General features: G+C 33.6%; 1 protein-coding gene across 3 annotated transcripts in view; it reads right to left on the bottom strand.

Annotated features, from left to right (window-relative positions):
- LOC149576154 (alpha-galactosidase-like) overlaps nucleotides 1–14,453 on the bottom strand; it is a 191,403-nt gene extending 176,950 nt beyond the window's left edge. For all 3 annotated transcript variants that reach the window (XM_089802438.1, XM_089802649.1, XM_089802932.1), the window contains exons 1-4: nucleotides 14,123–14,453; nucleotides 13,775–14,029; nucleotides 12,337–12,511; nucleotides 12,186–12,247 (exon numbers count right to left, since the gene is read on the bottom strand). In XM_089802438.1, the coding sequence (XP_089658564.1) occupies nucleotides 12,186–12,247; nucleotides 12,337–12,511; nucleotides 13,775–14,029; nucleotides 14,123–14,434 (804 nt within the window). In that variant the 5' untranslated portion in view covers nucleotides 14,435–14,453. The remainder of the gene's footprint in view (nucleotides 1–12,185; nucleotides 12,248–12,336; nucleotides 12,512–13,774; nucleotides 14,030–14,122) is intronic.
- Between the last annotated feature and the right edge of the window lie 875 nt (nucleotides 14,454–15,328).

The raw sequence follows: 15,328 nt of genomic DNA, 5'->3' as shown, positions 1-15,328 counted from the left end.
TCAAGAGAATCATGAGATATCTAAAAGGTACTGAAGACTATGGCTTATGGTACAAAATATGAGGCAATTTGGACTTAAAAGTATTTACAAATGTTGATTGGGCAGGAAGTATTGATGACAAAAAAAGCACTAGTGGTGGAGCATTCTTTCTTGGTAAAAGATTATTGTCTTGGACAAGCAAGAAATAGAATTGTATCTATTAGTCCACAACAAAAGTAGAATATGTGACAGCAACAATTAATTGTTCTAACATTTTTTGGCTCAAACAATTGATGACAAGTATGAAGATAGAGATCAAGGATCAAGTAGTCATATACTGTGATAACACCAGTGCAAAAAATATATCAAAGAATGCAATGATGCATGCCAAAACAAAGTACATTGCTATAAAATATCATTTCTAAAGAGAATTGGTTGAAGATAAAGAAGTCAAATTGGAATATGTAAATACAAAAGAGAAAATTGTAGACATATTCACCAAGCCATTACCTAAGGATGCATTTTTGTATCTAATAGGTAAGCTAGGGGTCATTCCCCTATCTAAACCTCACTAAATGAAGTTTAGTAATGCATCAACCAAAGCATGTTGAAGATCAATTGGTTGAAGAAAAATTAGCAAGGACATATTACAAATGAATCAGTGCTTGAGGTACATTGATATTAACTAAATATTATCTTTGGCATTAGATGTCAAAGAGAAAGAAGTAAGTATGTTGTCATATCTCACAAAAAAATTTGTAATTAGATAAACTAAGAGTGTCAAAGAGGGAAATTGAACTTGATTTGATATTCAAATGAAGTTGTTGTAGACAGAAGTTTTTTGACAGAGGGAGAAACTCAAGGCAGAAAGAGTTCACACTGATAGAGGGAGTTCTCATGGATGAGAAACAAAATGAAACTAAGGATATATTCCTTACTTTATTCTTACTCTAAAATTTCCTTGCATTATGACATGTTGTGTTGCCATCAATGACAAAGAGGGAGATTGTTGGAACAATTGATTAATTGTGTATTTTCTTTGATGTTCCACAAAATGTTATATCATTACCAGTCAGTATATGTTGAGCTCACTTGGGCATTGAAGATATTTTTCTATGTCTACCGAGTGTTCCATAGCTTGCCAAGTTAAGAAGACAATGTCTACTGAGTTCACTCAGGAGACAAAGGAAAGTTTGCAGAAGATGAGTGTTAATTGAGCTCACTCAGTTAATAAAGGAAATGTTGGATGAACTAGTGTTAACTGAGCTCACTTGGTTACCAAAGAAACTTTGTAAATATGTAGTGTTAACTGAGCTCACTTAGTTAACATAGGAGAATTGTTTATGAGTTAGTGTCTACTGAGCTGGGTTGGCTAATGAAGGATTTTCTTATTTTAGCATATTGAGTTCAATTGAATTGTTTGTTAGTTCTAGCTGACTGAGAAGATGAATATTATTTATTCTAAGTTATATTCAAGATAACTTGACAATATGATAGATATAAGTATAATGTCAAGTTGAGGAGAAAGTGTGAAAAGGATGAAGAATGCATGGATGATAATTGAAGATTTAATGATGCTAAGAGGAAGCAAATTATAAGGATAAGAAAAATATCCTTGTGGAGCTAAAAAGATACATTCAATCAAGAAGGACCAAGTATACAAGCCAAAATTAAGATTTGTAATCAGCAATTTAGTTACATCAGAAATCAGATTATCTCATTGTTACTTTCTAACTATTGTAGTAGTGATCTAAATCTCTTAATAGAGTTGGCTTAACAACTATTTTCAAATCCTCTAACAAGGTGGCAGTTCTATAGAATTGTTTAAAGACCTCTAAAAAGCATACTCCTAACAGGGTGATTAAATCCTCTAACAAGGTCACACCTAATTATGTTTTTTGTAACCTTTAATAGGGTTGGCTCCTAACAAGGCTCACTTCAGAAGAGTCAATTGTAACTAGTTGCAATTGGTGGTTTTTCCCAAATTGGGTTTCCACATTAAATCTTGGTGTCAAATGTTTTCATGCTATTTCTTTTCTATGTTTGCAACTAAGTTAAAGTAATGATAATAATAGATAGCATTTTAAGAATTGCATGTTAAGTATTTGCCAAGCAATTTTAGTATTTATCGAGTTACAACATTTTTCTATGTTTGTCGAGCATCAATAGAGTTTAGTTTTTAGAGTTTATTTTTGTACTAACATCTAAGGAATCTGGGATTTATTTTAGTGGTATTTGATTCACCCCTCCCATCTTAGTTACTCCTCTTATATTTCCAACAATGATGTGACCAAAGTTTCTTCAGGGAAAGAGTGCAAAGATGTATGTACAAATATGTCTATAGGTATGGACGGAGTTTGTCATGATGGTGATAAAAGTTGTTTTAAAGATAATATTGGTCTAAAGATTATGTAGAAAATGGGATTCAAAGGAAGTGGATTTGGAAAGCATGGGCAAGGCATGAAAGATCCCATCTAGCCCATTTGGAGGCCAAAGCATGAAGGCCTAGGATTTGTTAAGCAAAAAAGATCTAATGCTACTAGTATTATAGGTTCAAATACATCAGTTTAGAGTAAAGAATACATTTCATGTTCCTATTGTGAAGGGAAGGACATAAAAAAGGTAAATGTTGGGATCTTCACCTTGTAGCACTTGTGGGTTGAAGAGTCATAGTGAAAAGACTTGTTGGAATAGAGATTGTGATGGCCAATCTGTGAAAAGTTGTATTCAGGTGGATTAAGGATGGATCGATGGATCTTGTTGGAAGAAGGTGACAAGGATGTTGAGAAGGTTGTACAAACCTCCAAATTTTCATTTCCAAAGTGATAGTGGTGGATCAAGGTTCTGATATTTGAGTGAAGTAGATGATGACTACTTGTTTTGATTAACACACGAAAGTGTCAAAATTCTTCTCTATGTTAGAGAAAGGAGGCGAAGATTGATCCTTGTGATCTCTCATGAAAGAGAGAAATTAATGAAGATATTAGTTGACTTCTATTAGAAGTACTGTGAGAGTATATAAGAATCTAGTGATGAGAAGTTGCATGAGTCAAGTTTTGGTGTCTAGATATCGAACTATGAGTCTCAGCATCAAGGGGGAGTATGTAGGAACTGATGCTCGAGTCATAGTTCCACCAGCTTTACTGGATTTCTTCATTGGTTTACATGCACCAAATTTTCTTGTCATTCAACACTTAGACTATCATTTTGTGCATGTAGTGTAGTCAATGAAGAACTGTGATTTTAAATATATAATGCATGTAATGAATAGTACCGTGTATAATTATTAATTGTTTATTTTATTTTATTTTAGTCAAAATTGGACATGCCACTATATATATAATAATATAACAAAATGGTTCAAAAAATCAATCAAGAAAGAACCAAAAAGAAAACTCGATATCACTATTTTATATAAAATGATATTTGTGAAAACTTGAAGTAATTTGTTACTTTCGAGTATACCTAAACAACAATTACAACATGTATAATGTGTAATGTAAAAAAAATTCTACAATTCAAAATATCTTACTCATCCATTACACAAAAACCCTACATCTCAAAATCTTGCTGAGAATGAGGGGACCAAGAAGATGTCTCAACCACCCAACTATGTACATGACCACCCATAGAAGCAGCCATAGCCTATCCATGTGTATCTAGCTCACCCCTTGCAGCCATGTTAACATGTTGTATAGAAGATTGAGGCCAACCACCAGCATTAGATGAAACAGAGTTCAAATTAGGGACCTCAACGATGTATGGCACCAACTCATTATTCATTGGGGAAGATGTCTCCTTCCTTGGTTGCACATTTGGAAGTTCAAGAAAATCTTCAAGCATCACAAATAACACACGAGAAAGATGTCCACTAGGATTAAACATGATTATTGACATAAGTTAGTATAGCTTCCATCTTAAGTCACTCTTGGAAAATCCCAAAGACAACCCAAATTACACTAGTCATTACATATGCTAACACAAAACTCTTTACATATGATGTATATATTGTTTATCAATTGTGATTAATTTTTGTAGATCATTGTCATGCTAGAAAATTCCTCTTGGATTATTTGTTTCAATGTCCAAACCACCACACCCCTGGTTAGCTATGCAATTTGCCACTATGTTCCCTTCACAAAGAGTATGTGATATGCATATTTCTTGGAAGATATCTAATAATAGCGAAATTTGTTGTAGTATATATTCTAATCTCCAATTATGTGATTCCTACTTAATACATGCATTGATAATAACCATTGAGTCACCTTCCACTTATATGTAATGAAATCTGCCTTTTCTAGCAAGAGCTAATCCTGTAAATAACGCTTGCAATTCAACCATATTATTAGTGCCCTATTGCAATGGAGAAGACTTAAGTGCTAATACAACACACTAATTATCTATAATTCATACCAAAATTCTAGATATACCAGGATTACCACACAAGAATCCATTAAAATTTAGTTTTACAATACCTTGGCTAGGTGGATGCTAATGAACTAGAACTCTATCTTCGAAACCTTGGTTTAAAGAGCTATGAGACTAACTGATAGGTATATATATGCCTTTCCATTCACAAATGAAAATACTATTCTAATTAGATATTACTAGATTACATTAGACCTTCAAATGACTAGCATTGACTATCTTAGAAGTAGATCTTTCTAGATTTTTAAGAACAATGTCAATTTTTGAAGGGTTGTGTCAAAATGTCCTCTTATTACGTTCCCACCAAGTTTCCCATACCACAAGCACTGGAATACATTTCCATAAACTAGAGAAGAGGTAAGAGGAATATAACTGTAGCCATGACTAAAGAAGATCCCATAATTTGTTGGCCAATGAGGTGGAATACTCCAATTTTCTTGGGACAAAAAGACAACATTTTTGTGCAAATGAACAATTAAAAAATAAGTGATCCACATCTTCAATTTCTTTCTTACACAATTGACAATTAAAAGGTTGGGAGCTATGAAGCTTGTTTAACTTGTCACTTGTAAATGCCCTGTTCTTTAAAGCTATCCAAGCAAAGCATTCCACCCTTAGGGAGAGTGACCTAATTCCAACAAAAGGAATATTCCTAGCTAAGAACATTTGGGACCTCCTACTATTGTAAAAATCTATAGGCCTCCTTAGATGAATACTTACCATTTTTACCTAGAATCCAAAGTAACCTATCTTCCTTATCGAACAAGTATATTATTTTCCCTGAAAGTATTTCTAAAAATATTTTCTTATCTTGATCTATTAAAGGTAGTTCATAAGGATCTTTCCATATCACCTTCCTAGAAAATAAACATACAGCTGAGACAAAATCCACAAGATGACAATCCCACACTCTTTCTGAATGTGTTACCAAATCCTGGCTTAAATCAAACTTAATTAACAGAGGGGCTTCATTCCATGAGTCTTTCCAAAATTTAGCCTTCACACCATTGTTCACTTCCCATGAAACACATTTGACCACAACATCTCTTGAAGACATCATAAAATCCTAAATGGCTGAACCTTTGGCTGGATCCAAAATAGATAACACTCTTAACAAGAAATTGTTGTCAAGATATTTTTTTTGCATAATTTGGCACCATTTAGTATGTGGCTTAGAACACATGTGCCACACTAGCTTCTCCCCCAATAGCTCTATTATGGTTTACCAAGTCATGAAACCCTGTACCACCCAATGACTTTACCTATGCCATTTCTTTCGAAGAAACAAGTAGGATTTTCTTCATGCCATTCATATTCCTAGTCCATAAGAAATCCTTAAGAAACTTTGGAATTTTTTGGATTGTTATTGTAGGTGATTTGAGTACCTCTAAACATTGTAATGAGACTCACCACTAGTTGGGTGAGTCATCTAAGTTAGCGAGTTAAATTATCTCAACTGGGTCAAAATGACCCGTGACCTTGGCTTGGTAGGTCAACTAAGCAAACTCGCTTGACTCGCCTAACTCAGTTGACTCAACTGGGTGACTCAGCTAACTAGCCTAGGTGACTTGGCTAACTCATCTAACTCGTTTGATTTTTAATTTTTTTTCCTTTGTAGTTACATAATCGATGTATGTTATGTATGTGATCAAATTACCTTCTATTCTATGATATTATTGTTATTGAGAATAGACTAAAAATAGTAAAAGAGGGAGATTGTTGAGAATAGATTGATATGATCAATATGTTTCAATCATTATTTTGTCACTGATGTCAAACCTACTAATTTTTGGTAAGACAACTACTTACATGATTTAAATACTATCACTTATTTGATTGATGAAGAGGATTTGATCAAAAAATCTAAGAATAGAACATAGAGGAAAGGTTGAGTCATGATATGCAAAGGAGTACAAGAATTAGTTAAGATAGTGATAACATGATGTATTGATGACCTACTTAAGGATACAAAGGTTGGTTACACTAGAAACGTATAGAAGAACAACTTAAACAAAGTTTGTTTGCCAAGCTTGACAGAGTGGATAGTAGGTGCCAAATAAAGTCAGTGCAAGACAAGCATAAAATCAGTTGGAGCTAAGTAAAAGAAAATTCTAATGGATGTCAAGAAAAATAGTAGGTGTCAAGTAAAGTTTAGTTGATGTTGAGCACCATTAAACTTTAGTTCATGCGAAGTGATTTTAGAGAGGATGTCGAGCAACACAGTGTGTCGAGCATCATAAGCAAGATAATGCCAAGCTATTGCATTATTTGAAAGATTGTGAATTTGATGAATCTGAGCTAACAAGTTTGTTTTCTTGGATTGTGTGAACTAGGTGGAAGATAATGTTGATGATCTGGTGGCAGAAAATTCAAGGTAACCCATTTTGAGGTGAATTCAAAGAGGTTTGAAGGAGAAGTTTCTAGAAGAGATATGGAATGATGGGTAGATTCATTGTATCCTATCGAATCTATCCTAACCCTAAATTGGATGATGGAGAATGAACAACAAAAGATCTTAATTTTCTATTTATAGGAATGGTTGGCCATGAAGCAAGGTTTTCATGTGTGAGAACTTAAGGAAGAGGAATCAAGGGTTTTCCTTCATCAAGTGACCTAGAGAAGAGTCTACATTGGCATGATAAGTAAGAAGGCTTAAGGGTATGAATGCTTGAAGGGTGAACAAGCTATCATAGCTAAAATGTGTGAAGGCCAAGAAAAATGGAGGACTGAAACAAAGTTCTATAATTTGCAAATGGAGTTGTAAGTTGTTATCAGATCAAGCCTTACTATTATTCTCTAATAATTGTATTAGTCTAGGGTAAAATCCTTTGGATTAAGGTTGACCTAAAAATCATTTGTAAATCCTTTAACCGGGTGACATTCCAAGTGAATGGTCTAAAGTCCTCTAACAAGGCTCACTCCTAATAGGGTGATTGAAATCCTTTAATAGGGTCACATTTAATAGTGTGTATTATAACCTTTAACAAGGTTGGCCTTTCACAGGGCATCACTTCAAAAGAGTGAAAAAGAGTAGCATGTTATTGGTGATTTTTTCAAAATTGGGTTTACACATAAATCATTGTGTCAAATGTGTTGCTCAATCTTTTAAGTTTCATGTTTACATTTTTGCAAATTGATTTGATAGTAACCTACAAAGTTTTAAGTGATTGCATAATCTTATGGATGCATGCATGATGCTAAATGTTTTATGGGTTCACTAAGATGTGAAAAGTTTTATTTATACATCTAGACCTTGGATGACTAATTCAACCCCCTTCTCAGTTAGTCTAAATAATTCCAACAATTGGTATCAAAGTCATCCACTTAAGAGGACTAGTTTGAAGGTACTAGAACCACAAAGATCAAGATGTCGAAGAGAGATGTAGCCAAGCTTAATAGAGATAAATTTCCTATGTGGAAAATTTTGATGAAGCTACACCTTGGAGGACTTGGAGATCATGCACAATCTACCATTACCACTAAGCATGTTGATCCTGCTTGAGCCCTAACTATTGAAGATATGAAAAAGAAGAAAGAACACAATCAGGCAATGTTGGAGATTGCCTCTACCCTAAGCTATTCCAAATTTGATAATATCAAAGGTCTTGATACTGTAAAGAAAATGTGGGATGCTTTACACATAATCTATGGAGGAGACACTAAAGTTCAAAGAGCCAAAGCTGAAATTCTCAGAGGTAAGTTTGATGATATGAGGATGGAAGAAGGTGAAAATATTGCTCAATATGTTGCAAGGATAAAAGAAGTTGTTAATGCAATAAGAGGAGCTACTATTTATATAGATGATGATACTGTAATAAGAAAAGTTTTAAGAACACTACTATCTATTTATGCTATTAGAGTTTTTGAAATTCAAGAACTAAGATGCATACTAGAAAATAATCTATCACTTGAAGGTCTAGTAGGTAGGCTCACTACTTTTGAGCTATCTAAATTTGACAATTACAAACCTGAGAGTCTTGAATATGCTTTCAAACCTAAACTTTTATTGAAGGATTCTAATGAGAAGTAGAAGAAGAAGCAAAATAAGAAGAAGAAGAAGAAGAAGAGAAAGATAAAATCTGTGTCTAGTGACAATGATATAGATGAGGAAGATGTTGAATAACTTGAAGCGCTACTAGCAAGAAGATTCCACAAAGGTAAAGGAAAGTTCAAAGGTAAATTACCTATCATTTGTTTCAATTGCAATGAGGTTGGTCATATTGATGCTAGATGTACATAGAATAAAAACTATAGAGGTGGTGACAAGAACAAAAGTAGAAGAGATGATGACAACAAGGATTATAAAGATAAAGACAAGACGTCATGCTACATTGCTGAAGAGGAAACAAAAGATGAATATGATGAACATGATGATGAAGTGGTGTATGTTGCAATGAAGGAAAAATCTGATGAAGATGAGGCAACTACACTTGTGACTTGTGTGAACAAAAATGATAGATGGATCATTAAAAATGGGTGTTCACATCATATGACTGGAGACAAAAGTAAGTTCATTACCCTAAATTGTTATGATGGAAATAGTGTAAGATTTGGTAATGATGCACCATGTTTGATAAAAGGAAAAGGTTCTATCAAACTCACGGATAAGATTTTATGTGACAATGCTTACTATGTTGAAGGACTTAACTATAATCTCTTGAGTGTGTCACAACTAAATAATTTAGGATATAAGGTTGAGTTTGAAAATAAGATTGCTAAGATATATGATACTGATGGAAAACTGATTGGAAAGGGTGATTAGACCCAAGGCTTTATTCGAAAGAAGAGAAAAAATAACTTTTCTAAGTTCTTGTATGGTGAAAGGATCCATAAGAGCAATATTATCAACATCTAACACAACTAAGGGAATATCATTCAAGAGATCATGTTCTATAGGTCCACTGGATGTAGGAATAGTAGGTGGTGCAAGTAGGCTCTTAATAAATCTCACCCCTTCTTTTTCGATGCCAAGCATATCAGATATTTGTATACCAATATCAACATTGTTAATGGAAAGAACACAACTTGCTGGCCTTTTTTGTTTTGCCAATGCATGAAAAAAGAGGTATTTTTGTCCCCTTCTCTTAACTATAATTATCTAGATTTTTGTTGCCAATATTCCTCTTCTCTATTACATAATTCTTCCCATTCTATTTGTAATGATTTCTTCTTATGATAAGAGTCATCATCCATACCTTGTTTAATGATTATGTTGAAAACTTCTACCAACTACTGTTTAACTTTCCCTTTCTCTTTAAAAATGTTTTTAGAAACCACTTCATTCCATTTTTTAATCTTTTTCTTGGTATACTTTAATTTAACAGAAAATTGGTGCATTTTTTATCCTTCACCCGGTGGGGCACTTATCCACCATTTCTTAATACGGTGAAGAAAATGTGGATGAAAAAGTCACATCCCTTCAAATTTGAAAGGCAGTTGATGCTTGAAACCTTGCTATGCTAAAAAGGTTCCTATGAATAATGATATAGAGAAGTGGTTTGAACCTGGTAATGATAGAATATCTAATTGGAAGGTGATGTTAGTTAGCTTCCATTCCTATGTAATGAGAAACCTATCCAATTTGACTGCAATTTGGGAATTTTTTTCTCTTTTATTAGTCCATGTGAAGGTGCCATTATTAGACTCAACACCCAACAAGTTATTGTCCTCTACAAATCCCAAAAAATCTTGAATAGTTTTTAATGGTGGACAAATACCCCCATTCTTTTCTATCATCTTGAGGATGGCATTGAAATCACCACCCAAAATTATATGTTGATCATTATGTACCTAGATAATCTGAGGCAAATCTATCCACAATTTTTGTTTATCTTGAGTTGAAGTAGGACCATAAACATTTATCAAAATGAAGGAGAGTCCATTTTTTTTCATTTTCAAAAGCCACCAGTTGTCATTTTGATCTAAAATCTGCCCTTGCACATGAACAAAATTCTAAAGTACAACAATGCCACCCAAAGCTCCTATCCCCTTTCTATGCACCAAATTCCATTTAGTCCATTTGGCTATTGTCTTCTCAAAAGTTTCCTATGACATCTTCGTTTCCTGTAGCAATATAATGTTTGCACTCATAGAAATCAAGTTCCTTCTTGATTCTATTTCTTTTGTTAGGGGCATTCAAGCCCCTAACATTCCTTGACACAATTGTCATAAGGAGATCCCCTGGTTCTCCTTGTCACTCTTTTAGATGGTGTAAATTTACCATCTAATGTTGATTGAATTGCCACTACAATTTCCTCTTTTGTCTTAACTCCCTTAAGCTTTCTCCCCCTCTTCTTGGGTGTCATTTTGACTTGTATGTTCTTTTTATGAGTATGCTCAATAGATAGCACTAAATTGTGATCGTAGCCACCTCTACAATCATACTGAACTTCTCTTTGCATATACCTACTTGAATGTTGATTGGGATCCTCTGAATCAAAGATATTTTCTAAATCCATGTCAACACAAATAATTTGATCTTCATTGTGCATATCCATGGAAGCATGTTGAGTGGAATCCCATGCATTCAGATTCTTTCCTAAATCCATATCCATTTGTGAATCCTATCTAACAAAGTTTTCCTTGTAATTTTTTGAGTATTCTTCTTGTTCTCTTACCTCCATGTAGGAGCCAACAACTAGTCCAATATTTTGAGAATCCCAAATTAAGCCAGTGATATCCCTACAATAACCTTGCATGTCTTGAAAGTCCTCAATATTATCACCTGCCCTCGTAATTTCATTAAGAACACAATCCTTTCTATGCTGCAGATTACCAGTACCCTGACATTGCATGCCATTTCCAATATCATGATCATCTAAGAACATAACCCCCTCTTCATCTTCCCTCATAACTTTGTTAATAAGACATTCCTTCCTATGCTGCAAATTACTAGTATCCTGACATTGCTTCTTATTTCCAATATCATGGTCCTTTATGAACATAACTCCCTCTTCATTTAAAATTGTTCTTTTTGTCATGTTGATTTTTACTACATCAATATCCATTTCCTCATATGAATCGATGATAATTTTATAATGTTATTGATAATTTAATTGTTAATACATTTGAATATATACCACTATGTTTCAGATCTATTTTCTAAACCTTGAATAAGGAAGGGACTCAACCTACAACAACTTTGCAAATGACACAGTCTAGTTAGAGTAGTCTAGCCTATAAACTTGGAGACTTGTTTTTTCACTTCATCTTTTAGCTATTTGTTTTCCTCCAAAATTGTACCTCGTAAAATATTGAACAATATTTATAATTGTTTTGCACTTTCTTAATTTAATTTTGATTTTTTGCAATCAATAAAAATTTGAGGAGAAGAAAATGTTTGTAAGATTTCTAATGTCTTATAAATTCTTAGGTTCTCGACCACTTTTTCTCATTTATTTTGTTGCTTTTATTGTTCTCCTTTAAACATTTTATAATCTAATTTTTGTTTGATGTAGGAATTAGACTATGGAATTTTGAGTAAGTTGCTTAGCATGGTTCTAGCTAATTGTATTGGGGGCTTGAAACTTAGGAAATCCAAAATGCACTGAAATAGAAATTGAAGCAAAACTCTCACTTATAAACTTTATTGTTCTTTTGATTTCTCTTGACTCTACTATATTCATTACAAAAATAGAAAACAGATAGTTTTAAAAACAACTACAATTGATTTTGTCCTTTAACTCATTTACTTTATTTTATTTAGGCCGAACTCCAACTATAACATATGGCTCTTGATAAAATACAAAAAAAAGAGAGAGTATAAACTGAAGTACCTCAGATACCAGAGATATTTCATCTATATTCAAGTCGTCCCCAAAGACACAGTCATGCTTCACTGCAAAAATAATTCATTTTTGTTTAGATCTACGGTTTTATCAAACAAATAATATAACTCATGCCATAGATTATTAACTATTAGATTACCTAAATCAACTCCCCAGTCTGCATATTGGCGATAAAGGGAAGCAATAAAAGCCCTTCCAGCTCCAAGGCTTGTATCAACACTCATAAAGCATTTAGCCATCCATCGACACCTCTTCCCACTCAACGCTATGTCTTTCGCCCTCCAAATCTTCCCATTCTCTTCATATGCCATTCCCTGTACACAAAAGCCTTTTTTAATCTAAAATAGATCTTCTATTTAGAAGAAATTATGTAATTTAAAGATAATAATTATTTTATTTATGATATTATTGTGTAGTTTTAAAGTTAAATTTATTGATCACATTTCATGATTAGTACACTTAACTTATGATTAGTGATTAAAGTCAAATTTTTTAAAATAATTTTAGGAATGGTTGGGGACAAAAGAGGGAGCACAATATTCATATCAGAACTTCCAAATAAAAGTCAGCAAAATGTTTATGTTTTGTTTTTTAATCCATAGATCTCCCCCTCACCGAGACTAATTCTGGAGATGTACGTACTCACCCTCAAAACCAGCGCATCTTAAGAAGTAGTCCCTCCTACTTCAACCAAATACTATGGGGAACTATCCACAACCTAAAGCTAGAAAAACATCTAACCATCTAATCAAATAGTAAGAAGTAAAAGTAAGGAAGGAAATATCACAGTGAACTAAAAGCAACATTGTAATAACACAATTAACATTCCAGTGAATAAAACAACTAAGTACGTGGTTCCTCCTAACCTTTAATGGCATCATAAGACCATCATGGGCCCTAGCCATCCCCCATGTATAACATCCCAAGCCATCGATCAAATCATTAGTACTATCATAATAGGGATGTCACTACTAAAACATGCTACAATCATAAGCATAAGGAAATCTAAAATGCTAGTGGAATGCATAAGATAATCTTACAAAGTAAATGACATGCCCTATCACATGCTAATCATCAAAGTAAGGAAATGCGTCAATAAATAACATCATCAAAACATGATATACAAGCATTCTAATGACCAAGGGGGTTTTAAATTTGTACTATTTCGACTGTCAAGGTCAAATTTCAAGTAGAATTCAAATTCAATGTTTTCTAAATGTGGCTTATGTAATGAATGGTAGAACTAGAATTTAAAGTGTTCTAAATGTCCCTTATGTAATAAATAGAAATTAGTTTTTGTGAAGCACTACTCATGAAACATAGGTCAATGAATTTTGACTCTAAAATAAGAATTATTATAAACTGACTTGTCAAGTAAATATCTCTTATTTATACTCATTTTATTTTACTTGCCAATTAAAATTATTAGTTTTGTTTTAAAAAACATAATTCTTTTATACAATACATATGATAAAACAACATCTGATAAAAAGAAAAAAGAAATCTTTCTATATTTTATACAAACTTTCTAGCTGAATATTTTTTCATTAATAAATTGAATCTGTGTTTTTGTTCACCTTAGGGCCGAGAACGGGGGTATTGTCTTTAACGGCCTGTGCACTGATACCACGCATAACATGAATACCAAATTTGAGGCCCATTTTGTGCACTCTGTCTGCAACTTGTTTGAATCCTTTTCCCCCAGCAGAAGAAGGCCATCTTGCAGGATCAGGAATGGGCCTCCCCCATTCATCAATTACATCATATCCCGGAGAACCCACTGATGCACCACTTTCATTCTTTCTGTACCACAAGAAATCTACCACTGCAAACTGAAGCACGCAAACATCACTGTTAAAACCAATTAATAAATATTTGCATAGATTGTGAATAGCTGATAAGGATAAGCGTCATTTCTCCCTTACTTGGTATCCAAAAGAGAGGAGCTTATCAGAGAGGATTTGGGCATTGGCGAGAAATTCTTCCTCTGAAATGATCCAAGAAAAAGAATCGTAAGAATTCCAGCCTCTTGGTGGGGAGGCCGCTCTAGAGCCCACAACTCTTTCATCATATGAATTCAGGGCTTCTACTGATTTGGGGGAGCCCAAACCATTCAGCACATTTAGTGTGAAAAGTAATATAGCCAAAATAATAGCCAAGGCCAAAAGTGGTCTGCAAGCCGCTCGTCTGCACAATCCCATCTCCTCTTTCTTCTTTGCTCTTGGCTTTCCAAACATTTGAGAAATACTTGGAAAGAAGAAGTCTAAAAAGTTGCGAGAATAGTCAATGTTTTGAATTATTCATCGACCAAGATTTCACTACCTTGAATACAAGTTAGTGGTCATAGAGCGTTTTGACCGTTCTTCCTATTAAAAACAAAAAACGAACTTACGAGGAACGTCCATAAACGTTTGTACAAGAGAGTTTGAATTTGTAATGTATTCATTCATTAGTTTCGGAGGCTATTCCAAGAATATGTATAGTTGAGTGGAGCTAATTTTTTTATAGGTCTAATTGTCGTATATCTATTTGTGCTTATATTATTCCAACTTGTTACATAATTATTGATACATATTTATTTCCAATATAAAGAGTGGAAGAGTCTCCATGAAGTACCCTTGTACCAATATTTTCTTTTTCAATTGTATATATTTCTATTATGGCTAATGCAACATAGACTTAGACACACACACACACACACACAATTGAGGAAGAAGATATTGGTAGAGGGGCACCTCATAGAGATGGAAACCCTTAAACATCACACAGTAAGGAACAAATTAAGCCTAAGAAAAATTAGGCAACTTTGACTATTTAACACTTTTAGCCTAGGAATTAGTCATTAGTGTGTAATGTTTAAGCCAACCACATAGAGACTCATCCACTCTTTGATAATGTTTTAATTTTTCATGATGTAATAAGGTCCCACTGACCATTTCAAACCATCTTGTAATGCTCTGGAACTACTTTATAAGGCAAATGAACAAAGTTGCTATTGTAAGGCCAATCAATACCTAGTAGGTCAAAATTGGTCAAATTGGTCAAACAAGCATGAGAAAGGTAGAATTGGTGTTTTTGAGTCTTTGTCGCCATATATGGTGTAAGTTTGATTTAATAATGTCCATCATGTG

The sequence above is a fragment of the Cupressus sempervirens genome, chromosome 1, assembly GCF_028749045.1.
Source record: "Cupressus sempervirens isolate cs-2001-9-10 chromosome 1, ASM2874904v1, whole genome shotgun sequence".
Taxonomy (NCBI): domain Eukaryota; kingdom Viridiplantae; phylum Streptophyta; class Pinopsida; order Cupressales; family Cupressaceae; genus Cupressus; species Cupressus sempervirens.
Note: the sequence above shows the minus strand (reverse complement) of the source record. Positions and strands in the feature narration are given on the sequence as shown.